Source organism: Cydia pomonella, chromosome 2 (assembly GCF_033807575.1).
Source record: "Cydia pomonella isolate Wapato2018A chromosome 2, ilCydPomo1, whole genome shotgun sequence".
Taxonomy (NCBI): domain Eukaryota; kingdom Metazoa; phylum Arthropoda; class Insecta; order Lepidoptera; family Tortricidae; genus Cydia; species Cydia pomonella.
The window spans coordinates 36341760-36369284 of NC_084704.1; the positions used below are offsets into that span (position 1 = coordinate 36341760).

The 27525-nt window shown below is 41.0% G+C and overlaps 2 protein-coding genes across 2 annotated transcripts; one reads left to right on the forward strand and one right to left on the reverse strand.

Annotated features, from left to right (window-relative positions):
* Positions 1-36: 36 nt before the first annotated feature.
* On the reverse strand, positions 37-4037 carry LOC133515577 (chitinase-3-like protein 2). Its single transcript, XM_061848154.1, has one exon. It carries the CDS (start codon positions 3889-3891, stop codon positions 2653-2655), a length of 1239 nt encoding a protein of 412 aa, XP_061704138.1. The 5' UTR covers positions 3892-4037; the 3' UTR covers positions 37-2652.
* A 155-nt stretch (positions 4038-4192) lies between these two features.
* LOC133515531 (ninein-like protein) lies at positions 4193-27521 on the forward strand. Its single transcript, XM_061848078.1, has 7 exons — positions 4193-6250; positions 11481-11839; positions 13805-14036; positions 14687-14812; positions 16194-16260; positions 16538-16734; positions 19338-27521. The coding sequence occupies exons 1-7, from the start codon at positions 4676-4678 to the stop codon at positions 19545-19547; spliced, it is 2766 nt and encodes a 921-aa protein (XP_061704062.1). The 5' UTR covers positions 4193-4675; the 3' UTR covers positions 19548-27521.
* The last annotated feature ends 4 nt before the right edge of the window (positions 27522-27525 follow it).

The window sequence follows — 27525 nt, forward strand, 5'->3', positions numbered from 1 at the left end:
TTTTGCCATTTGGCTACGGAACCCTAAAAAAAGGCATTTTCTTTTATAGAACAACATTTATTTCATTATATTACTCATTTAAATATAGGTATTAGGTACTCTAAATTTGTACATTGGTAACATATATATTTTGGGTTTACACTTACATAATGTATATACTTAGATCTATTTTCATTGAAATACACCTTCAGACAGTCATAACAGTTCTCTAAAAGTTTGAATGTATCTAACTTTCATACCAGATAATTATCACTGATATGATAATAATTACTGATCTTAATCCTCAACATTAAAAATACAATTACAATAAGGACCGTGCACGTTCGAGGGTCTAGCAACTTTTGGGGCCTGATTAAACTTGACACGTGCACGCACTACTTTGCACGTTGTAGGTTCTGCCATCTTGTGGTCTAAATCGGAAACCTAAACTTGACATTTGCATTTTGCGCCCTCTCGGAAGCCGGTGTTGCTCGAAGCTTTGCGCCAGGATCCTGTGCTGCCCCCTATAGTGGCCTATAGTTATGCTCCTAATATGTAGAAAAAAAATTATAAAATCGCAGAGTATAGTTAGAAAATGCGTCATTTAGAATGTAAAGTTTTGCAAGGCAGTATTATATAGCAACACTTGACCGTTGAAAGCTCTTATTAATTTATAATTGATCAGTTGTGTCGACTATCTGTATGATGCAATCGTCACCCACGGATTAAGTGTGAGGTGCGCCCAATGTCGACCACATCCATCTACAATTATACAACATATATCGGATTTATGTGGGCTTGGTATGCATAATTTAATAGCTAATGTACAGGTTAGGTTAGGCTGGAATAACCGACCAATCTTAACCATACATCACGGTATAATAAGGGCCGACTTTTATTTTGTGGTAGTCTTTTAGGGTTCCGTAGTCAACTAGGAACCCTTATTTATCATTAGATTTGGTCAAAACTAGGTGAATTAAATACGAAAACAAAACTTCTTCCGAAAAAATTAAATTTTTCGTTGACCATACGTTTTGGTAACTCAGGGGAAGATTTTTAAAACATACGGTGAAATTGCGCTTATATTTTACAGAAAAGTGAACTATGTATCTACCAGATTTTATCGCAATCTGACGAAAAACAAAACGACATCAAAATAAAAATCGGCTCATCCTATCGTCGGGTCGGTTGTGAGGACACACCTGTACCATAGATAAATAAGTAGGTCTTATTTCTCTATGTCTGTACACATTACACTTTGTTATTAAAATTTGTTTACAAAACTAAGAAGTAATAATTTCTAAGAAATTTTACATCACAATAAATGCTAAATTGGTAGTTTCTGCTACTATAGATCGTGTCACGAAGACGCGGGCCTTGACTCGTAATGTCATGTTATTAAAGGTTAGATTTGACAAATCTGTGCGTCATCGTGGATGCCACGAACTATACATAGTAATTAATAACCTGGGGGCCTATTCGAGATATCAAACTGGTGGGTATAACGTAGCGATCCGCTTTCCTCAAACACTTATTAAACCAGCCAGTAACGCGACACCTTACACTTTCACGATTCGAATTGGCCCCTTAGGTTGATATTACGATAACTCGCAGAGTTCATCACTACATCAAACCAGTATAAAAATGAGCTGTGACTAGTGATTACGCATCGTCGATACAGATGGCGGCGGCATGGTATTCTTTGCATTGAAGTTTTTTACCAATTCGATGGTACAGCGAGCTGATGCAAAAGTGTATGTATGGGCACTTTATGAATATATTCCATTCGTAATGTGTCCATGTAATCGTGCAACTTGCTGTACATTCACTGGTCAGAGTGTGATGCCCTTCGTTAGCTAACGGAATAACATTACTTTATTTACTTTAGTGATTTGTGGGAGTGCATTCATTTGCGACCCGCAACAGCGTGATCTCACACGAATCACGAACCAAATAGTAAACAATAAACATGTTGTTTGCACATCACAGCCTCAATACTCCCCGCTACGCGGTAAGTCATGCATCACATCGCTGTGCATTTCAGCAGAACTGTTATTATTTCTAAGAATAGGGTTACCTGTTTCAAAGTGGACCTTTCTAGACCTAAAGAACGTTGCATAGTTTTAAATATTCGGCCGGTTATCGACTTTACGAAAGGTTATCTTATTATGTAATATGGCTGGGGAGAGTGCCTACATGGGGTAGCTGCCCCATGTGGCCGCGTGCCGTGTTAGGATGCAAATATTCCGCCAAGGTTAGAGGTCCACTCAACGTGAACTTTTATCCATGTGTGGAGGCATTTGCCCAAATTTACCTTATATCACGAAACTACATGTCTATGAATAGATCAAACATATACAAAAACGACAAATAAATTAATAAAATAATTACATAACGTTTTCATAATTTCTCAAGTTAATTATAAGTGATTAACATAACGCTGGCGGCGATGCGCGTCGCGCCGCGTGCGCTCGCGCGGAAACCTTGCAGTAAACGGAACAGTACTCGTAAGGCCGGCATTCTGTTTTTTTCGTCGTAAAAGTTAATAAGTCCGCACAATGCTCACGCCGCGCTCGCTCGGCGCGACCCGCGCGCCCACGCGGCTCGCGGCACTCCGCCATGAAGTCCAGCGCGATGTACAAGATCACCTACGTGGCTAGGAAGAAACAGGTATTAAAACAGAGGACCATTCAGCGCGCGACGGACGGCGGACACGAGTGGCAGAGCCTTCAGCCCACAGACATTGGAGTAATCATCAGAGTCGAGCGAGTAAACCATAGCGCCGCGGAGCCCCAACTGCGCTGCGAACTCAGCCTTCTTTGCTACACTTTCTCCATCGTCATATGACAGCCACTCCGTCCCACGGTGCGCGTAAGGCACCGCCGCAGCAGCATCTCGCGACTGCTTTCCGCCCGGATGTTTCACAAACTGACACACATCTGGATATGACACAAATCCACCAGTACCTAAGCTGCCTGGGCCTGCTGCTGGACTACCCGGCAATGTGTTACCTGGATTAACCAGCTGAAATGAGTGCCCATATGTAGGAATCCCAACTACAAGCTTTCCTGGTGCTAGCCCTTTAGCAAGGTACATGTGCATTGTGTAGTTTACATTCAGTGTGGAAAGGAACAACCGCTGCCCCGGTTCAGAATACAGCGGGGAGTTGAAGCCAGTGAATGGAGTCATTTTAGTGTAGAAATGAAAATCGTAAGTCATAACATTCAGAAAGTCAGTGTACAAGTTTAGTTGATCATAATCATATGACGCATCGGCTATGGTTTCCTCTGCTGCAACCGCGACTGTCAGTAAGTAATCTCGTTTTTCTCTAAGAAACTCCATTCGGATCTCCCGAAGCAGCTGGGAGAAGTGTTGCCGCTGCCGGTTGCCGGTTGGGAACTCCCAGTCCAGATCTATTCCATCTAAGGTATAGTTATGGAGGAGGCTTTTGATGGATCGAATGAATTGCTTACGAGACGCGTGATTGATCACCATGTCGGCGAAACCGTTCTCACCGGCGCCTCCTACAGAGACAAGCACCTTCAGTTTAGGGTTAGACTTTCTAAGCAACACTACTTGGCGTATTGTGGCCAACTGCGGCGGGTCCAAGTGCAAGGTTTTATTGCGCACACTGGCGAAGGCTACATTGATGTGTGTGCACAAGTATGGTGGTATGTCTCTGGGCTGCAGCGAGCGCACGTCGCGAGGCGTGTTGTAGTAGCAGACGAGCGCGGCCTTAGGCGCCGGCCGCGCCGGCGGCATCAGCAGGCAGAACGACAGCGTGGCGCCCACGAACACCATCAGGCACGCGGCCCAGCGCAGCGCCCGCGCGTGCATCACCAACCTGCCTTCCACCTTCAGCAGCTCGACGAGGTCTCCCTCCTCCAGGTTGCTATCAATGTCCTTCTCCATATTAGCAAATTAAACTCTTTAAGGGAATGTGATTGTGGCCATATAGGCGGTCGGTCGAATTGTTGTGTAAACAAAACAATATTGATAACGTTTTACACACTGTGTACGGAGATAAAACAACAAAAACTGAGATTATAAATAAAGACGTATTTGAGATTATTTCATTTTACGTATGGTTGCTAAAACGTCATCGTCGTCCTAAAACATTCCTAAAACGTCATACCATTAACAATTTGCATAAAAAATCATTCATATTAATAAATTGAATGCTCATTCTAAGTATTAGAAATAAATTAAGCCAATATTTCGATGGTGTCAATAATAAATATAACGCAATAGATACATTGCGCAATGTACGTCTGCGTGGGATGAACCGTAACTGACGTTTATGAGGGTCGTCTTTATATATGAACCTTGTTTTGATTTCTCCATAATTGATATTCGCGTTAACCCTGATTAGCCATATACGTATAAAGTTTACTTTGTTAAAGTTCAAGTAATTAAAGTTGATGCTTAGTCATGCGTTTATTAAAATCATAAAATACGAGTGATACCTATGCGCAAAGGGTAGCTAGAGTTATAAATGTATCTTTGTCGTCAACGTCAACAATGATAATGTCACCTTGACATATGATATGACATGTATGCGATGGGAACGTGACGGAATTGATAGCGATAATTATGTCGATCTTAATTTATTTTACTGTTAACTATGTAAATTGAATTATCGCTAGTATCCATTAGACGTTATCCACATGTCTATCGTGGCGCGCGGGCTGTAGCGATGGACGACGGGGGTATGAACCACTACGAGCAACAGCTGTACACAGTGTTCAAAACGTTCGACGTAGATAACGCGGAGGCGCTGGACCGCGCGGCCGTGCTGCAGCTGTGTGACGCCTTGCAGCTCGAGGGCCGCGGCGCCGCGCTGGTGGAGTCGCTGTTCGAGCGCCGCACCGAGCGCGTCACCTTCGCCACCTTCCGCAACGGGCTGCTCGGCGTGCTCGGCGCAGAGCCCGCGCCCGAGCCCAGCGACGACGACTCCTCCGGCCGCGAGGTCGCGCCCAAGTTCGTGTTCGGCTCCAAGAAGTACGGGCGCCGCTCGCGCCCGGCCCGCGCCGACGACGCCGCCGCCGCGCCGCGCGCCGCCTCCGCCTCGCGCCTCGACGCCGACGCCGGCGCGCGGCCCCGCATGCGCTACAAGCGCAGCGCCTCCGCCATGGAGGCCCGCACTCCTCCGCCGGACCTCCTCGACCACGAGCGGCGCATAGACCGCGCGCAGGCCGCCGCACTGTGCCGCGACCTTCACATGGACACGATCGATCCGCGCCTCGTCGACCGCATCTTCGACGACGCGCCTGCGGAAGAAACGACCGTGGGCGAGTTCTTCGACCGGCTCAACGCGGCGCTGACGCCTTTAGCGGCGGGCGAGGCTACTGTGCCTACTGCAATACCGCCGCCAGATCCGCCTGATGGGGAAGACGACGCGGAGGGTGCAGTGACTGGGGAGGCGATCGCCGAGGCCTGGGAGCGCGCTGGCGTGCGCCGTCCACGCCGTCTCCTAGCTGAGCTTGGCTTTACTGCTACGACTCTGAGTCCAGCCGAATTAGAACGCGCGTTGGACGACGAATTACGCGCGCTGCCGGCGCGTGAGGAGCGCGACGCGCGGCCGCTACTACAGCAAGCGGCGCTGGCCCTCAGCCGCCTCCGACGTGCCAACGCCCGCGCGCGCGCCGCCGCCGCCGTCGCCGAGCGCGACAAACTCCGCGCCGACCTCGCCGAGGCCAACCGGCGCGCGCAGCTCCTCGCCCAAGATGTAGATGAAAACCACGCGCGGTTAGAAGCAGAGCGGCAGGCCGCACTTCGCTTGCTAGAAGCGCGGCACGCGGAGACCACGCGAGCCGTCAGTAACGAGGCGGCCGCGGAGCGCGAGCGAGCCGCGACGATACGCGCTGAACTGGAAGCCGAAGTAGCACGACGAGGAGATTTAGAAGCAAAGCTGCGTGCTGAGTTAACAGCGCTACAGTTGCGATCAGAACAGCTGGAGCGACGTGTGAGCGCAGCGGAAGAAAGGGCTACGGCAGCGGAACGCGAGCGAGCGCGGACAGAAGAAGAGGCACGCGAGGCGGCGGCACAAGCCGGGCGCGAGGTGGAAGAGCGTCGAGTAGCCAGCGAGGCGCTGGAGCGGCAGGTGCTCGAGTTGCGCGAGGAGTGCTCGCTGCTGCGGGACCGCGCGGACGAGCTGCAGGCGGGGCTGGAGGCGCGCCGCGGCGCCGCGCCGCCGCCCGCCGCCGCCACCTCGTGGCGCGACGAGGCCGAGCTGGCCGCCGACGCCGACGCCGCGCTCGACAGGATCGAAGTAAGCACGGACTACAGAAGCACCAACCCTGGCCTGGCGACAATCCTGAAAATCCTCACGATTCCGTATCCTCCACTCTTCTGACTTTTACCGTAATCCCTAAGACTCTCGTGAGCGCTACATAATACGTTTAGGTCCTTCAGATCGCAAAAGCTGATGAAGCAAACATGCGAAAGTAGTTATATCACTTTCATAAAAATAAAATTATAAGAAAAATCACATCAAACTTTCGTACTTTCTATATTGACCTGACTTCAAAGTCGTGCATATACGTACTGATATGCCTAGAGGGAACTCACCTCATTAAGTAGCACTTACATATAATAATATTTATTAAGCCACATTCAGACGTAGAAAGAATATATTTAAATAAGTGCCAAGGAAGACCTAAAGTATTCGACGTAATTACTAATTACACTCGTAAACAAGTCGATGACCTCTCATTTGAAAAGTCTAGCTCGTAGCTTGTTCTCACCTGACATCTCATCCCTCCATCACATCCTCACTGCATGTTCTATCACTTACCAGCACTGTTTATTGTTCTAACTCTGTAACTAACAACAATACTATATATATATTCTTACCTAATACTATATATATATACTATACCGAGATTCTTAGCCACAGCCGGGCGCTACCTCGAGGCTATAGTCGCCCCGAGCACCATTAGCACTAATTAGATAATATGTATATTTAAATTCTGACTAACTGTTTTTGGTAGTAATTTATTGTAATTTATTATAGCTATGTTATAATTCAATTCTTATATTCCTATGTGTCATGTCTGGTGTATACTGTAAGTGACATTATAAAAATAAATAAATAAATAAATAATAATAATATATATATATATATAATACTAGTCAGTTAGGATTATTTGCAAGGGGTTTTACGGATTGTCTGTTAAACTTCTTATGAAAATAGAATAACAGCATTTTTTTATGACATTATAAACGAGGTAGTCCACTGCGACGCATGGCTATGTTAAACACATTATTAAAAAAGCGGCCAAGTGCGAGTCGGACTCGCCCATGAAGGGTTCCGTACCATTTATGACGTATTAAAAAAAATTTACATCATATATATTTTTTAGTTTTTACATTCTCTTTTTTTATTATTTTTTATTTTTTTCTTATTTTTTATTGTGTTCTTTTATTATGTACCTATGTTTAAACTTTTTGAATAAACGTCTTTATTAGGAAGTGTCTCTATCGCAAACTTTTCAGTTTAAAAAAAATTATATTAGAAACCTCAATATCATTTCTGGACTTGAAAAGCATATGGTCGGATCTAGTAATATCAAGGTTTCCAGGAGAGCAAAAATAAAAACCAATAATGATTTTGCCAATAATTTACTCAATTTACATGCGACAAGTCCGTTTTTTTCTGTCATCGAAGGTAAGCTATTATACGTTTTATTTAATTAAGTCTTGCATACACTTCTCGTTAAATACATTTTTTAATCATATTTATTTAAATTTATCACACGAATACAACTTTATGCCTGAAATAATCTAATTTACCGTAGTTGACACATACGTTATGTTTACATCCGACTTAATGCTAGCAAATTTTATTGCTCAAGTCTGATTGTATATTGAAATATCGCGTTATGGTGTTATTATTTTTAAAATGCATATAGTCAGATGTTAGTATATTCTTAGTAGTGGGAAATAAATTATTTCAAGCAGATAGATAGATAGATAGATAGATAGATAATCCGTTTATTTGTTTGCCACAATACACACAGGAAATACAATTAATAAAATGACAAAAAAAACAGATAATACAAAATTATATGAGAGAAATACACATTTATACAGAATAGTAGTAGAAAGAGAAAAAAATAATAATACATTTAAATAATACTGTTCCATACATATAGGAAATGTTGTGTGCGTCGCAGCAAAACAAAAGGGTTCTGGCTCAGTATTACGCTTCACCCTATGGGAGAGGCACTGATATTCTGCCAGGACCAGATCACGTCAACCAAGATACAGTGTAAAATATGCAATATTCAAAGTTAGTACTTACCTAAATACCTTGTTTATAAAACTAGTGACATAATTATCATTGAAAGTGAGTACTTGCAAAGTTATGATATTGAAGTGTCAGTGTGATTAGCATGCTTAAGTAATACGTAGTGTCAAGTGTAATTATAAGAAGAAAATCATTTTATATACATTATGAATTACTAAAACCAAATAAAATAATAGTATTAGTGAAGACTAAATTCGGTAATCAGCAACCAGGTAACCATGAGGGACTCCCAAAGTTTGTTTCTCCAAAAGGTATTTTTTTAAATGAAATTTGAAAGATTGCTTGGTTTTCATATGACGAATAGGTGGAGGAATATTGTTCCAGCACCTGGTTGCGAGATACCGAAAACAGCCTGTGAAAGCAACGGTTTTGTGGGGATGCGCTTCCAAAAGACATCGTCTGGTAGATCGAGTACCGTGTCGTTTATGGAAAGAGGAAATACGTATTTTGGAGTACAAATATCCGGGCCTTTCGCTATTCAACACGCCAAATAGAAGATTCGCAAGATGTAGATGTCTACGAGAGGACATATTTAATATGGATGCTTTGTTTAAGTAAGGCGTAATATGTCTTCTCGGCGGGATTGAACAACAAAAGCGGAAACAGGCATTTTGGACTCTTTGGATAAGACGGCGCGTTTTATCCAGCAGTCGTGGCCCATACACTATATCTCCGTAGTTCAACTTAGAGAGAACTAGTGATTCGCACAGCAACTTACGGATTTCCTCGCTTAGGAGGTTACGAATTTGGTACAAAACCTTCAAGCGATAAAAGCACGACTTCACTAATTCTCCTATATGCTTCTCAAACCTTAGCTGGCTGTCCAACACTAACCCTAGGTTTCTTGCCTCATCTACGCGTTGGATCGGTGAACCTCTTATACTAATTTTAGGCTCATTATTTAAAATCTTAGATATTTGTACTTTGGATCCCAATATCATAAACTTCGATTTATAAGGATTTAACAGTAACCCGTTATTATCTGCCCAAGTGGAGATATTTTCCAGGTCTTCACTTATTTTAATAAGTTTGGTAAGCAGAAGTTTGGAAATGCTATTAAAACTTATTTAAGTCAAAAAAATAATAAGAATGCTTAATTATCTATACTTTTCTTCTATTTCCTTTTTTTCGGTTTCATCTTTTGCGTTCTTTAAATTGTTTTGATATTCATCATAATCATCACATGTGTCATATTCATATTCATACTATTTTATTGGTAATAATAATTACATCTCAATATTTTAAATACAATTATTTTAGTTTAATAATTAGGTTATAGATCTTGCGACCCATGACGTGTGTGAGTTTTCCTGACTTTGCGAGTCGGTGTGTCACGCAAGGTAGCTTTCCAGCGGTGTCTAGGGATGGTAATTTAAAGCTTAGGTTAAATTTAGTATTGAATATATTTCTGTATATATATTCTTTTGCATCACTTTTTGAGGTGTATTCTCTTCTTTCATTAGTATTTTATAATGAGCGTACATGGTTGAAATTTTTAAGTCTGGGCCTAAATATTTTTTCTCACTTTTTTGACGCAAATAGTGACTTTCATAAAACCGGTAGGATTTTATATGATCCATTCTGGCCGGCCCCACATGCATAATAGCAGTCGTAACAAAGCGAGAAAAAAAAATGTTTGCTCCTCACTTACAATTGGGTGGTTCTGCAATGCACGACAATCTCGGTTTTATTAGGAAATATCCGAACTATCATCGGAAGCGACCAAAATTTGAACTAACTATTACGAACAAGTTGAAGACATAAGGTTTTAAAATTTGATACGTATATTGTTCTAACTATTATGTTGTCAATATTACAGCAATAATGTCTCACAATTGAATGCGATAATATGCATTGCTAGAAAAATACAACAAATTACTAGCATAATGGCATATGTTATGAAACACATATATATTTAGCTGAAAACTTTGGCAGCATAAGGACGTATCTGTTAACACACCCAACGCGAAGATTGGCGTCGAAAAATATCACTTCAAAGCATAACGCTTTATGTTATAATGCGTCCCTGTTAGGTATTCGTAATTTATGTCATAACGGTATTAATAAAAATAATGCCACATGCCTTACAACATTTTCGGAAATTCATCATATCGGACTTTATGCATGAATTTATCTCGACAATGAACAAAGATAGAAACATAAGAGTTAGTGTCTTAGAATTAGAAACAAAAATATAGTAAATATACATTAAAAAGTCATTTTGGGCTTAACTTCTTATCCGACCATATGCTTTTCATGTCCAGATTTTTGAAGACCTATCCATATACCCCACACGAATGGGTTTGATGAAAAAAAAATTGAGTTTCAGTTCTAAGTATGAAGAACCCCCAAAATTTATTGTTTTATTTTTCTATTTTTTTGGGAAAATCTTAATGCGGTTCACAGAATACATCTAGTTACCAAATTTCAACATTATAATTCTTATAGTTTCGGAAACAAGTGGCTGTGACATACGGACGGACGGACAGACCGACAGATAGACATGACGAATCCATAAGGGTTCCGTTTTTTGCCATTTGGCTACGGAACCCTAAAAATGGTTATGAGTCCACTCGCACTGGAAATAGATAGCACGCTGCCTACAATTTTCTTACGTTTTTCCACGTTGCTCGATCCGCAACGTCGTCGTGTGCCGTAGTGGTTCCATCGTGTATCCTTCATATTTGATCGTGATATGATGTATGCACGTCGAGCGTCAATGAGAAACCAACATAGTTTGTTCTATAACTATAGTCTATGTCTACGTAAACAAAATGAAAACACATCATTCGCTAATTTGGCCAATAGGGTAACTCATATATATTGCGTGAACAAGTCACGCGTTTTTTTTAAAATTTAAGTACATCCTCTTTGCGAGGATGCGTAGCTAGGGATATTTGTTAAGAACCAATAGAAAATGGCCTAATAGTAGAACTGCGCTGAGCGCGAATAGGGAAATGTAGTTATTTTATTGTTATTTCTTAACCATAAGCATAATAATAAAATCTTATTTACAAGAACACGGTTTAAAGGCCTTAAAAATAAACAAAAGTTTCATGTGCTCAACCTGCATGCAGGTGTGCAAATAGCAAACACATCACTCGCTACAAATCCACAGGCATCTCTGGTGGAAACGCAGTCTTAAACATATATTGACCAGATTGTAATCGCAAATACTAAATATCTTCAGGACTGCGACTCGTCGCCTCCCAGCATCGAGCGTCTAGTCTTTCAAACCGACGCCGCTCGCCGCCTCCGATCAATCGCTGACTCTTTATCACCCGAATGCGCGCGCTGCGAGGCCGCAGCGGCGGCTTTGCGGGAGTTGAGCGACTCGCCGGCGGCGCGGGGGTTAAGAGAAGCGACGGCGGCGCGGGGGCTAAGTGAAGCGCCGACGGCGCGGGGGCTTAGTGAAGCGCCGACGGCGCCACGGTTAAATGAGTCGGTTGAAGCCGCTGTGCAGACAGAGGAAAGTGATGAAGGAAAGCGCATTGAAGAGCTCCAGAAGAAACATGACGCGGAGAAGAGTGACTTGAATAATTTGATCGCGTGAGTATACTCACATATTCTAGTAAGCATGTTTTAGATGATAGTCCAGCTAGATACAGAGGTTACCGTAGCCTATGGACGCTTCCTTAACGTTGTAACCGTCGTCTGTTGAAAATTTATCGAGTGTTAATTTGCACCAATTAGTCATAAGGCTTAAGCTTAAAGCCTCGCGCGCATGCTCGCTCTGTATGGACCCGCCTCTACAAAATGTTTGAGAGACCTGTGCAATTTGTATTTCGTCAACTACGTGTAAAGTAAAGGACGCTAAGCACGAAAAATTTACGTACATTGACACGCCGTTTCCTATTTCTACATATAGCACGCGTGTAATTATTTTGATGTTCCGGCCATGATGCCAGCGGTCAATGCCACAGCGAACGGGACAGCAATGTAATTATGCGTGTGCGACAGAGAAAGACAATAGCGGGTCAATGTACGAAATTCTTCTTGCTTAGCGTCCTTACTTTATAAGTACGTCCTTTAACATTCACTTGGTCTAATATTTCGAGTAAAAAATATGGTAAAATCGAGACGTTTAAAATAGACTGGAGTTTTGCGGTTATTTTGACAATGGGCACAATTTTGAGCATGTTATCCGTGTAGGTCAAGAAATTTTTATTCTTTTCAAGCCAACGTTTCAATAATATATTTACATGAACTTTTTGACAGTGTATTAGAGGCGTGTAAATATGTCTACCTTGTAATGATGATTGTGAAATCGACTGTACCTATTTCTATCGCAAACTGTACTGGAATCGTCAGTACGCTTTATATTGCTGCTGTTTAATATAAAAGTCTTTCCTTCCGCCGCGTAGCACGCGATAACGTTATGCAATAAGATTTGTTGCTCACTGTGAGACGTCACGCGATCTAATATAGGTCGCAACGTGAGCAAAAACACCTACGACTATTGCCTTACCGGTATCATTGCATTTATATGCCACCTTCGATCCGTTTCCACTAAGTCTTTTTTTACTTTTTACTAACAATTTACCTATATAATAGTCGATTACAACTACTTATTAAATATTAGAAAAACCCTACGCACAAAAACGCCTTCATTTTAGAAAATAGCAGATATATACTCTTCAAATTGCTGAATTGATTTTTATGAAACATAGCTAAGAATCACCGCAAGGAAAATCGCTTACACTTAAAATACTGCATCAAAGTCGGTCCATCCGTTTGAGAGCTACGATCTTCGATGCCACATACAGACAGACGTCGGCGTCAAACTAATAACACCCCTATTTTTGCGTCGCGGGTTACTAACAGTATTTTTTGACGACCGGTCTGGCCTAGTGGGTATAGTGACCCTGCCTATGAAGCCGATGGTCCTGGGTTCCCCACCCATTATCTGGGGATCCCACTCATCTGGGGATGGTCTGGGTGGGTGGGGCGATGGTGGGTGGTTTTGGGTCTGGGTTCAAGTCCCGATAAGGGCATTTATTTGTGTGATGAGCACAGATGTTTGTTCCTGAGTCATGGATGTTTTCTATCTAGTTTAGTATTTGTATACTTATTATATATATCGTTCTCTGAATGAGTACCTACAACACAAGCCTTCTTGGCTTACTGTGGGACTTAGTTAATTTGTGTAAGAATGTCCCTATAATATTTATTTAATATTTAGTATGCGTCCTCCATAAGCCGGGTTTCTTGCATCGGTAGTTATTTTTTCGAGTCAGAGGTGTAAGAACCTGTGATAATCAAAAAGTAATTTATTTTCAAAAACATAAACTTGCTTACTTGGACAATTCGCAGACGAATTATTTTGCCCTTTTGCCATTCTGCGCAAGAGACTTTACATAAGGGTCGTTGTGCAAAATTGTGTAAAGCACGTTAGTTTACAAGGTATTTCTAATATGGGCCTTGTGCGTAAGTAAAATTGTAAATAAATAAAACTAGTGAACTCAAACGACTTCAGAAAAATAGCTGATTATTTGAATACTTCTAATGTTCCAGCGAACTAGAAGCCAGCATCGAAGCTCTCCGCGAAGAATACGAGCGTTGCGAGGAGTACTGGGCGGGCAAGTTAGCGGATGAGCGTTCACTGGCCGCCGACGAGGCAGCGGCGAGTGACGCTCGCTTGAGCGAGTTACTCGCCCGAGTGGCGGAGTATGAGGCACAGTTCAAGCCGAGGTTACCGGCGCTGCATGAGAGCGAGTTGGAGCCACAGTACGAGCAGCTGGCGCAGGTACGGAAGGAGTAACTCGCACGAGCGAGTGCGAGATTAAACTTGCTGCTGATTTTGCCGTTAGATGAATGCGCTAAGTAACACACGACAAAAATGAAACCTATGGTTTATGGTCATAAAAATGCATGTTGCAAGATAATGATATTTTATTGCAATATGGGTGCTTCAAAAATGAGTTAACATGGTTTAAAGGGTTGGCAACACCTCCGGAGTTGCAGGGGTCATAATCTACGGTGACGGTGCCTTTTTACCATCAGGCAGGCCGTATGCTTGTTTGCCACCGACGTAGTATGTAATTTTTTTTACTGTTGTCATCTATGAGAACCTCAAATAGTAGGTAATGCGTTCATTTAAAATGTCATTTTATGTAAGTCTAGGCAAAAAACAGACGTATCTTATTATATTATTTTATTGTTAATAATTACGTGAGTGTTCTTTTTAGTTACGTAATTATTGAAAGTTCAATAATTATTAAGAATAACGTAATTACAGAATGGAAACCCTAATATGAAGCTTATTCGAAAAGAAAAGCTTCAATGCAAGTCTGATCATGTTCATCTTGATTAGGTGAAATCAAGTGTCGTTGTCTTTGCCAATGCCGACACAATGTTTAAAAACCATCATGGTAAAATCCTGCGATGTGTTTCCAGGAGTTCGAATCGTTTAAAATAGAAGCAGCTCGGGCGCTGGCGACGGCGCGCGCCGACGCCGACAAAACGCGCGAGGAGCTAGAAAAGGCGAGGACGGCGCCTACACCCCTTTGTAGCTGTCGACAGGTAATTCTTATAGCTAGGCAGTTTTACCTCTTGTGTGCCGGGATTATTTTTTCTAATAGTTTCGTCATACGCGGATTGCGTTCCGGCATTCAAGGGCTTCAAAGTGGAAGGGCGCCGACGCCGACGCCGACGAAACGCGCGAGTAGCTAGAAAATACACGTCCGCCCGTCTGCAGTTGTCGGCAGGTAATTCTAGTGGATATATTTAAGCATAGTAGTCTCTCTACCACGGTTGTAGACATTTCTATCAAAGTGGTAGCGCGTCGACGCCGAGAAAATACGTAAAGGACTAGAAACGAGGAAGGCGGCCCCCTTACAACTATCGTCAGGTAATTCTCGAGGTTTACGCCTAGTATTCCTACCATCATTGTAGGCAGTATGATCAAAATGTAAGTGACGCTGACGCCAGCAATACACGTGGGGATCTAGAAAAAGGGACGCCTCCACCTGTTTGTAGTTGTAAACAGGTACTTGTCCGTCCGTCTTTACTCGTAGACATTATGTTCAATGGAGAAGATAGGGGGTGCGCCGACGCCAACAAAATAAGTAAAAAGCTAGAAAAGTCGAGGACAGTAGCTCCTCCGCCTGTTTTCAGCTGTTGACAGGTATGACATCTTGAGAACAATAAATTGCCAAACGTGAACTATGCGGCGTTGAAGTGTTCCATTCTATTCATCATCAGCAGTTCCGCTTCATCAAATGTAAATGCTTGATTTGATGCTGAAAATACTAAGATCACTATATATAAACCTTTAATATTTGAGGAGTTCCCTCGATTCCTCATGGACCCCATCGTCAGAACTCGAACTTGGCAAAAATTTGTCTTAAAAATAGAATTTTCTTCACAAACACAGCGAAGAGGACAAATCACCAAACGTGAACTATGTGTCGTTGAAGAGTTCCATTCTGATCATCGTCAGCAGTTCCACTTCATCAAATGTCACTTTTTAAATGTAAATGCTTGATTTGTTGATGAAAATACAAAAATCACTATATGTATGCTCTTCACATTTAAAGAGTTCCCTCGATTCCTCATGGATCCCATCATCAGAACTAAGTTTTGACAAAAACGGGACCAATCTGTGTATATATACATTCTTTCAAACAAATAATATTCCAAATCGGTTCAGAAATGACGGAGTTATGAAGTAACAAACATTTTAAAAAAACATACCAACCGAATTGATAAAGGGGGACCTTTTGAAATCTTGAAGTCGGTTAAAAAGAAGAATTTGTCATTTATAAGGTTGACAGGCATACTATACTGGCGCTACCTGTAAAAAGCTCCGACCGGTCAACCTTATTCCGTTGTTGCCGTAATTAGGTACACAGCGATTTAAGCGTTCGTATGAGGAACTAACGGCAACCATTGGTTTTTTCAGAAAACCCCGCTTGCACCGCGGCCTGCTTCCGACGGCGACCAGCGCTTAGTGGGTTCGCATCCACCGGGTGGGTTCAGTACAAGTCATTAAATTCCATTCGATTATAGTGGCGTTGCAAGTTGTCTCGTAGACAACGATTCTTAGATAAATCTTTTGATACTATGATTGTGATTATTGTGACCAACACGTGTAATCGGCATGTATAATGATTGGCTGAATTTTTATTTGTCGTTTTGTAATTATCTTGATTATTTTGACAATTTTGAACTAAAAACATTACATCAAGTGTATTTCTTATTAGTATTATTTGAAATGATGATGCTATTTATTGTAATGTATGACAGGGTCAGGTGACATGTCGCGACGCAGCGTATCAGCGGGTGCACTGGCGCACGCTGCGCTCCGCGTCGGCGGCGGCGTCCATGTTAGCGGCGGCGGCGGCGGCGGTGTCGGCAGTGTCGTCGGCGGCGGCGTGGATGTCGGCGACGCGCCGTCTGCGCATGACGAGAGGACGGCGCGTGTGCCGCAGCCGCATCTACCGGTAAGCTCCTATATGGAATGATTTTTGAAATTGAAGTATTTATTTTAAGTACTATACCCATATATGTAAGATTAGTTATTAAAAAACCGGACAAGTACGAGTCGGACTCGCCCACCGAGGGTTCCGTACTTTTTACTATTTGTTGTTATAGCGGCAGCAGAAATACATCATCTGTGAATATTTCAACAGTCTAGCTATCACAGTTCATGAGATACAGCCTGGTGACAGACGGACGGACGGACGCACGGACAGCGGAGTCTTAGCAATAGGGTCCCGTTTTAACCTTGGGGTACGGAACCCTAAAAAAAAAGAACTGTTAGTATCCACAATACCATTTTTTTAGCCTGATTTTCGGCGGTCAGAGAGAAAGCCCAAATGGGCGCCCCGTATAGGATAGGACCATCTACCGCACTACACCCGCGTACAGTTTCCTGCAGCCCACATTCGGCTCACCAACATTGGGTAGAAGCTGGCTAAGTGCTGATGCCGCTCCAATTAGTTTAGGAACAAGGCCCTCTAAGTGTTTCTTGAACGTCCAACGGCTGTCCAGGGCTATGGCTAGATACCGCATTGTCGACTTGACACCAATGAAAGTTTCCTCCACAATTAAGCTGGCGGTAATATTCGCCTGGGCCTGCCACGTCCGCGCTTGACTTGCGGCATACACTTGTTGTCTATACTAGCCGACCTATCCGGATGCATGCGGCAGATGTGACCCGCCTAGGATTTCTGGTTTCTCGACTCTCTTTATTTCTCGAGGCACAGGAATTTTCGATCAGGATTTCTCGAGTTTTCGAGTATTTCGAGAAATTTTGTAAAAAAAAAAAAAACAGCATGTTTTTTTTTGCTTTACCTATTCCAAATCAGATTCATAGGAGTCGTAATCGATGAGTGAGATCGATAATCAAACAAATGGTACATTTTTAGTTTCCATAAATTTGCACTTAATAATAAGAATAATCAACAAAAAAGAAAAACTGTAGGTGCAGGCGTGCGCGCCGGCGATTTCATATGCTATAGTGTATTTCTTAAGGTATTTATCAAAATGTAAAAAAACCCAATATTTTAATTTATTAGGCAAGAATATTCAAGTCAATAAATTTATCACGATGTGAGAAACTTACGGAAGTTTTACCACCCACGTAATATTAATACTCACTCAACGTAACAATGATGCTAGATGCTAAATTGTGCTATTTTGCTAATAGGAATATATCGGGATGATTTGATTTATCAGTAGTAATTTAGTTTGTAATATTTTTTATAGCACATGGCCTTATAATTAGTCTTTTAGTAATAGAAAGAAGATAACCGAACTAGACGTGTTTTTTATGACAAACACTTTTGAAAAATAAGCAAATATGTCACAATTATAAATCATATACGATTATTTACATTATTTTGCTTTCATAAGTAATAGTTACTTATTTTTAAAAAGCGTTTTTCAATAAAAGGACGTAGTCAAGATAGTCAACCTTTTTAGGGTTCCGTAGCCAAATGGCAAAAAAACGGAACCCTTATAGATTCGTCATGTCCGTCTGTCTGTCCGATTCTGTCACAGCCACTTTTTTCCGAAACTATAAAAGCTATACTGTTCAAACTTGGTAAGTAGATGTATTCTATGAACCGCATTATGATGTTTACACAAAAATAGAAAAAAAAAAACAATAAATTTTGGGGGTTCCCCATACTTAGAACTGAAACTCAAAAAATCTTTTTTCATCAAACCCATACGTGTGGGGTATCTATGGATAGGTCTTTAAAAATGATATTGAGGTTTCTAATATCATTTTTTTCTAAACTGAATAGTTTGCGCGAGAGACACTTCCAAAGTGGTAAAAAGTGTGTCCCCCCCCCCCCCCCCGTAACTTCTAAAATAACAGAATGAAAAATCTAAAAAAAATGTATGATATACATTGCCATGCAAACTTCCACCGAAAATTGGTTCTAACGAGATGTAGTAAGTAGTTTTTTTTAATACGTCATAAAAATTAAAAAAAAATTTTTTTTTTCATCAAACCCATACGTGTGGGGTATCTAAGAATAGGTCTTCAAAAATGATATTTAGGTTTCTAATATCATTTTTTTTCTAAACTGAATAGTTTGCGCGAGAGACACTTCCAAAGTGAAAAAAAGTGTGTCCCCCCCCCTGTAACTTCTAAAATAACGGAATGAAAAATCTAAAAAAAATATATGATATACATTACCATGCAAACTTCCAACGAAAATTGGTTTGAACCAGATCTAGTAAGTAGTTTTTTTAATACGTCATAAATGGTACGGAACCCTTCATGGGCGAGTCCGACTCGCACTTGGCCGCTTTTTAATGCTAAAAATGTATAGTAATGATTTATTACTATTGAACCAAAATTTTCAAAACATTAAAATCGGAAAACTGTTCAAAAATTATCTTTTTGAAAAATTAAAAGTGAAACAAACCAAACGTGTATTTTTTTTTCTTTTTGATACTTATGTATTATAGGGTCGGTCTATTCTTATTTTTTCTTACGAAGGAGTGGCAGGGGGACAAAAACTTGCAAAAATCGTGTTAAGTAATAAATGAATGGCGCCTGCGTAATATAGAGATGTAATATGACGTCCAGGGCGCGTGCGCGTGCGCGGCGCTGGCGTCGGCGTGGCGGCGCGCGGCGGCGGCCGAGGGCGCCGGGCTGCGCGCGCGCGCCGCGCACGCCGAGCGCGCCGCCGCGCGCCTGCTGGCGCGCCTGCAGGCCGCCGACGCGCTCGTGGCCGAGCTCTACCGGGAGAACTGCCAGCTGCAGCACCACGCGCGCCCGGAGCCCCGCCTGCTGTGACGTGGGCGGCGCTGACGGCGGCCGAGGGCGCCGGGCTGCGCGCGCGCGCCGCGCACGCCGAGCGCGCCGCCGCGCGCCTGCTGGCGCGCCTGCAGGCCGCCGACGCGCTCGTGGCCGAGCTCTACCGGGAGAACTGCCAGCTGCAGCACCACGCGCGCCCGGAGCCCCGCCTGCTGTGACGTGGGCGGCGCTGACGGCGGCCGAGGGCGCCGGGCTGCGCGCGCGCGCCGCGCACGCCGAGCGCGCCGCCGCGCGCCTGCTGGCGCGCCTGCAGGCCGCCGACGCGCTCGTGGCCGAGCTCTACCGGGAGAACTGCCAGCTGCAGCACCACGCGCGCCCGGAGCCCCGCCTGCTGTGACGTGGGCGGCGCTGACGGCGGCCGAGGGCGCCGGGCTGCGCGCGCGCGCCGCGCACGCCGAGCGCGCCGCCGCGCGCCTGCTGGCGCGCCTGCAGGCCGCCGACGCGCTCGTGGCCGAGCTCTACCGGGAGAACTGCCAGCTGCAGCACCACGCGCGCCCGGAGCCCCGCCTGCTGTGACGTGGGCGGCGCTGACGGCGGCCGAGGGCGCCGGGCTGCGCGCGCGCGCCGCGCACGCCGAGCGCGCCGCCGCGCGCCTGCTGGCGCGCCTGCAGGCCGCCGACGCGCTCGTGGCCGAGCTCTACCGGGAGAACTGCCAGCTGCAGCACCACGCGCGCCCGGAGCCGCGCCTGCTGTGACGCCAGCCCGCCCCCCCGTCGGCTCCGGCCCCACGCTCGCCCGGAACCGAGGTTCCTGCCGCAGAGGTATGCATCGTTCGCAGTTAACTATTTGTAAACTTTATTATGAACGATTAAGAACCTTCCTTTTAGTACGAACGCGCCGCCGCGAAATTATTGACGCGACTGTGTGCCCGCGAAGCGTTAGTAGCAAAGTTGTATAGGTAAAACTTCCAGCTGCGGCGCAGCCTGAGCCCGGACTGCTGTGGCAGAGGTGCGCGGCTGAATGAAAAGACAGGGGTAGGGACGTGTTGGTTCAACACGCCGACTCCGTTCAAAACGACTGAGAACCTAACGTAAATATGCAAGAACGATAAAAATAGTAAATATCGAAATTTGATTTTCCTACACTAGCATGATGTTCTCTACACTTTATCAAATAAATTAATAAATCATTTCAACTTATTAGCTCCTTCCGTAAGCTAACATACCTTTAAACGAAAATTCAACATATTGACATTAGACAATTATACGAAACATCATAAACATATGATTTTATTCAATCACCATACATTTTTCAATTTAAGTATAGGTACTTCAACGGTTCAACTACTATAGTTATTTCTTTAATGCTAATCCCGCTTGACTAACCAACCAACTCTAGTAAGAAGAAATTAAAATAATACAACTATCACATACTACAGTAAATCAGTAAATAATTAAATTTTTCGTTAATTTTACGTATTTTGTTACTGCATTTAGATCTACGTCTCTTTTGAGATAAAAAAAAGTTGTGATTACGATAATTACGATTATGTGACTTCATTCCGAATTAGATTAGGAAAATATGTAAATCAATCCTGCGTCGACTGTGTGTAAGTGCGTCTAAAATTATGCCATATATCATTAATTTATTGTTGAAAAAACCATTGTTTTTTTTTTAAGATTTATATTTTTTTTACAAATTGACAATTGGAGATAAGTAAATAATACAAATGTATTTAAAAAAAATTACTTTATAAATTGTTTATTGTGAGAATCAATGTAATAGTTCATAGAAGAAAATCAACGAACTGCCTATTGTACCTAGAACTGTTAGGTAATACTTAACTATATATAATTATATTTAGACATATTAGGTACAAAGGACTTATTAAAATTGAAATAAAAAAAAAATAGTTATCAAAACTGTCGAAATATATATTTTGAGAAAACTTTGTTTGATAATGTATTTTCAGAATTTGACGTAAAAACACTGAAATTTCTTTTGACTGAAAGTGGTAGTCATATCGTCGACGTGTGCATTTCTATTCCGATTACTGAATATCTCGAGGGCCAGAATATTTTACTATAATTTATTATATATATGTTTGAGCTGCCGTAAGTTTTGACCAACATGTATATATGTACAAATAAAACATGCAGGGTCTCTGGTACAGTCCACTACAAGTATTTTATACAACGAAGCGCTTAACTATATCTGACAATTCTGACAAGATCAAGATTTTTATTCAAGTAGGCATATTACAATGCGCTTATGAACGTCAGATAAAGCTACGCCGGCTCTAACCCTACACCTCTGCCCGAGAAGATTTAAATCCCCCCTCAATTGGAGGAGGGTATCCCAATATAAACCGGTAAGAAACTCAGCGGAAACGGGACACATCTGTTCAAAACATTACATGTTATAATTAACATGCATTAAATAAGAAAAAATACAATTTATAGCCATACAAATAAATTCGTGTCAGATGTTTTGCCATGCTTCGTTGTGCGAGATACAAGTGTTGACTGTACGTTCATTTGAACGAAAGAAATGGCCTTTACCTAATTAAGCAGTATAGTCGACTGACTTATATACAGAACATTCTTATGACTATGTTATTTGTGTATACTATAAGTTTGTATTTACGCTTGAATTCCTTTCCTAAAGGTTTGTGAACTGTTATAGATACTCGTGCCTAAATATAATAGGATTTTACCCGATATATTGTTTATATATTATTGACTGTAAATCTTTATTGCGTATTTCCAAAACATTATTAATTACTACGTGCCCGAATCCATTGGGTTCGCTTTAAAAATCTCGTATTGTACAGCGTTCTACATATGTATAGTGTGTTACAGTAACATTTAACAGAATGTAAACTAACTAAACCCAATGATATTATAACTTAAGATAGGTTACGTTGCAAAATTGAAGCGCTTACCTTGGTCAAACTGTACAAGTTGCCTTTAGTCGCCTTGCGCCTAGCCAAGCAAGAAATGTGCATGTGCTAACCAGCTCCCGCACACCGAAAGAGACAAGAGACTATGACAAAGATGAATGGAAGATGATTAATCGAAAATAACAGATTTCTTCGTAGGTCGGGTGACTTGTTCATCAGATTACCACACTTTTTCGAGCGCCCATGTCTCGAAAATTTTCCATTAAAATAAATTATTGCAAACTTTTATAGATAGACTATAATTGGCTACAAATTAAAAAAAAATGATTTTCTTTATAGTTTTGACATTCCTGTGCTTTAAAAAAAAATGGAATTGGGCTCCACCCTATAGGACAAGAAGATGTTCTAGAGTTAACCAAATTGTACACATTTAATCACTTTTTTATTTCATTATTTAATAACAATACGCCCCACAAATTTAAGAACGCAGTTCTCATTAATTACAAAGATATATAATGTGTACTAACAAAGATAAAATAAAATATTTTTACTCATATATTATCCTCGAATATCAACATTTTGTAACCTGGTGGTTAACCGTAAAAAATACTAGTTTCTAATATATGATAGTTCGAATTAGTAATTATCATGGTAATAACATCTGTTTATTTGTTGTAACTAGTTTCCATATTTATGTGTAAGTTGTGCGATGATTTCAGCTTATTTTTCATCAATAATAACATTTATATTACCTTTTTATACTAGTTAGCTAAACGTTCGACATCAGATTTTGATTAAATGTTCGACACCCCCCTCCCGACGCGGTTCTGTTTATCGGACTTTTAAACTAACAGTTTAAGATACATATTACCTACGTGAAAAGAAGCAGCAGTTAAAATATTAAGATTCTTCTAAATTTCCCAAATATTTATTACGAAATATTGAAATTATTTCTCACTCGTCCGTAAATGAAGCAAGCAAGCAAGCTGGAGAATAGGACAGAAAAGAGCTTAGGTATCCAATGAACTTGGTTGCACCCTGCGGCAACGTCGCGTTCGCCAGATATTCGTTTGGCTATTTGTGTACTAGTGGCTAATGATGAACAGCCGACCCTATAGTAATAAGTATGGAAGTATTTTTTGTGCTCCTTATGTGTATAACCTATCTATAGTTATGTATTATCCTTAAACCACGTAACAGTAATACCATAGATACCGTAAACTTGCTCTACATGCCTACCGGGACAAACATTGCCTGGCATGAAACAGCGATATTCTCCTAAACAGCTGTCTTTATCGAATTTGAGCGTCGTGCAGTTTAATAATAGTAATATATAGTGACGTAGGTGTGTCAGTGTTGTATGTGTGTGACGCACGCAGATAGTGCCTTTTTTGTCGAAGTCGGCGCGGACGAAATATTGGGTATTCCGTTTACATTTTTAATTGGACGTGGGTCATATACAGATTAGGTTCTAATTTGGCTTTTCGATCTCCAAAAGTTTTTATTACGATTTTTGTACAGCTCAAAACAATGTAACGTAAATGTAACAGTGTATATCTAACGATTGGACGCAGGCGATATAAACCACAAAAATATCAAATAGATTTGGCCATAAGTATTATTTTTTACTTTCGGGGTCAAAAGAGACATTTTTTTTGTCTTATTGTATATCTTAGCGTATGTATGACCTACACGCTAGATATTGGCTGTTTGATTTGTAGATGTGTACAATCGCCATTAGATATATCGAAGCAGTCAAGGTGCTCAAAAATATCTCAACACTATTATTATCAAAGTATTACAGTGCATGTTTATATATTTTTGGTACTTTGGCCGCCTTAGTATATTGATGGCAGGTACAACTAACGTTTACTGTCTTTTATATAATTTTGACGTTCAAAGGGTCAAAAATGTCTATATCAGTTATAACGTTTTAGATGGTAGAGCAAGTGTTATTTTGATTCTGAATGTTGTTGATGCAACCTGCACTTAATAATTGTTGTCAATTCATACGAACGTGTATAGTTGTGTGAGTGTATGTGTGATTATATTTATTACATGGTTTACTCGGAATTGCATATGGTAATATTCAATAGGATAAACAATACTAACGTCGTCTCTGGTTCCATCGACTATTCTTATGATGCAGTGCTGACTTTCCTACAATACGGGGGCAATAACTGTCAGGACCAATCATTTGGTAGTTCACCCTGTCTCCCCCAGTTGAAAAACATGCATTTCAAGTAAAGAGAATTTGAAATAGAGGTGGATTGTCAAAGAAAACTTTGTAGTCACATTAAATTTCACGTCACGCCATCTAATAGATCAAAGGCCAAAGGCAAGGCGGCATCGATTTGAGTGATGGCGCCACTTTTTGATATTTAACAAATTTAACACATATCAGCAAAAGAATAAGGATCAAAGTCAAATGGCGTTCTAGAAGTTTTAATCAAGTGTCGAAAGATGGCAGTAAATTTACTGTGGCTATACAAAGTTTTCTTTGACAATCCATCTCTGTTTCTAGGTAAACCATGTTTAAACGTTTTTACATGATTGTGTGTTGGGTTGACGTGATGCAAATAGGACGAATTTTATGTTATTACGACACATTTTGTTGAAATGTTTATTGTAGATATTTATATAATAAAGAACCAACCCGCACGGGGTTAACGTGACTATACTTATCTCATTCCCTCTCGAGCGAGAGGCACTGGCCGTGCACGTATAGGCTGAATATGAGAACTTAGTCAAGTAGATAGGGAGTTTGTAATTATAAGACTAATAGTGTAATAAAAAATATTACACACTCATGATATGAAAACAGGGCACTGTGTGGAAATTCAAAACAAAGTGCCCCATTTTGATTGCTCTTAAGTGTATAAATGTTCACAAAGCTGCTTGTTGTTGAATGCACGAGCAAAATATTTAACTATTTTTCATAATTTAATCCAGTTGCAAAAATGTCAATTACGATATTGCCGCACTAAATCAAAGGCCTTAGAAAGGTGGAAAGGGGGCGACCGCTTTCCCATAAAAACGTAATACCTTTCCTTTTTTTGATTTTAACATTATAGAAAATATTTTAACGCGATTTGATGTATATCAACGATAGCTTCCCATAGTTTGATTTTTTTATTATTATTAGAGTCTGCTCCTAATTCTTGTTATGATTAAATATTTGAAAAAGATCAAACAAAAGGCCTTAGCGGTGGTTGATATATATAAAATTGTGTCTAAATCTTTACAATAATGTTAATATGCAGAGGGGAGGATCATGTTTGTATAGAAAGGCGGTGTCGGGCTGTCAGCCACTTCCGTCTTAATTTTACAGATAGAAATAATACTTTAAATAATTTCAATTTACATTTATGCAACTGGAAACCTTTTTTATCCACAATAGCTAAATTATTGTTGACATATTGTTATTATATATAATGTGAGATAATATGTGTATCCTTATGACGTTTTTATATGGTTTTACAATTAATATTGAAACATCTGTGTGGCAAATGGCAGAATTGGTACAGACTAGGGCCCGTTTCATAAAAATTTGCAGTACAAGCGACAGTTTCATTACAATAAATGCATGCAAAAATACGCAACATGCAACAAACAACATACAACATACATACATTACATGCAATAGGCGAATATAATGGGTTAGCACGTTATCTTTTCGCGGATTAGCAAAGTAATATTTTTTATGTTTTACAATAAATATTTGAAAAAAGTACAAATTACAAGTTTTCATAATACGGGTCCCCTAATCTCGTAGTTATTTTTGTACACAAATGTATCAATGCTAACCGACAATTCATCGCATTTTTTTTTACTAGTAACTGTATAAATGTGTATCACCCTTTGTACGAGTTAGCACTGTACCAAGTGTATCGCTTCCTACCCAGTGCTCCATGGACCGTACGCTGCCGACAGCGGTGCCCGCATTGCTCTGTTTCATGCTCAATAAATACCATTCTTGACTTGCCTTCCGCATGGGTACAGTTAATTTCAACATTTAGACAGAATGGAAAACAATGTTATATTTGTAAAGGTAGTTGTTCCCACTGGTAACAACGGGGAATATTTTATCTATTCAAATTTTCCATATATTCGAAACGCTTTTCTAAAATTCTGAGCGTTTCAGAGACTTTATTATGGATTTGGAAACGTTTTGAAGAAATGTTTGTCCCTACGGTAACTTGCATTTTCGACATTAATACGAGTGTAGTTAGTCCTATTCAAAATTCAAAAATTTATTCTGCAAGTAGGCCTCAAGGGCTCTTTTACAAGTCAATACAACATTTATAGTAACATCTATAATATTATGACCATGATATTGACTGTACCTACCGTCTGTATAAATGGTGAAAGCGTTAACTTAAACGATGTCGTTTAAGTTAACGCTTTCACAATTTGTCAGTACTTATATTTATTGTAAAGACGTACAATCAAGTGGGTGGATAACATATGCAATGCGACGTCACTGGGCCTATTCCACTATCGCCAAACCTTATATGTATTGAAGGAGTGGTTGTTAAGAGTGTTATTGTTAGAAAATTAATATTTGAAATATATCTTTATCATTTCTAATCCTTCTAATTATTAGTGACCGCTTGACTACATACTAAACTGTAGTATTAATAATAGAATCCCGACCTAAATGTTTTATACTAAGTAATTATAATATAATATAAGTAATTATAGTATATTATACCTACCTGGTAAGGTCACGCCGCCGCCGAGCTAAATTCATCGGAGCGTCGACGTCGCGAAATTAAAGGTCGGCGGTCTACTTACAATATTTTTTATAATACCATATCCGAGAAAATCACAATAGATCAAACAATTTCGGCCAAATGTAGGCAGTTCTATGAAACTAATTTTCAAATTCGTTATTTGCCTCTCTTTCTCACAATCAAATTGAGGTAGATTAAGAGGCAAACAGCGAACTTAGATGTTTATAGAACGTAGCTTTAATTCAATACATATACGAATAAGGAGTTAGTGAAATGTTAGCCCTGTCCGAAGCGTCCCTCCCTCTCATACATATCATTACGTTGTTATGTGAAATTGACTGTGTGACGCAGTATGTGAATAAAATGTTGAACTAACGCA

Bases quoted from the DNA above. Each gene is read 5' to 3' on its own strand.
- LOC133515531 (XM_061848078.1), top strand. From the start codon at position 4,676: ATGGACGACGGGGGTATGAACCACTACGAGCAACAGCTGTACACAGTG. The intron at 11,840-13,804 runs GTGAGTATACTC...CTAATGTTCCAG, and splicing joins GACTTGAATAATTTGATCGC to CGAACTAGAAGCCAGCATCG. The intron at 14,037-14,686 runs GTACGGAAGGAG...ATGTGTTTCCAG, and splicing joins AGTACGAGCAGCTGGCGCAG to GAGTTCGAATCGTTTAAAAT.
- LOC133515577 (XM_061848154.1), bottom strand. From the start codon at position 3,891: ATGGAGAAGGACATTGATAGCAACCTGGAGGAGGGAGACCTCGTCGAG.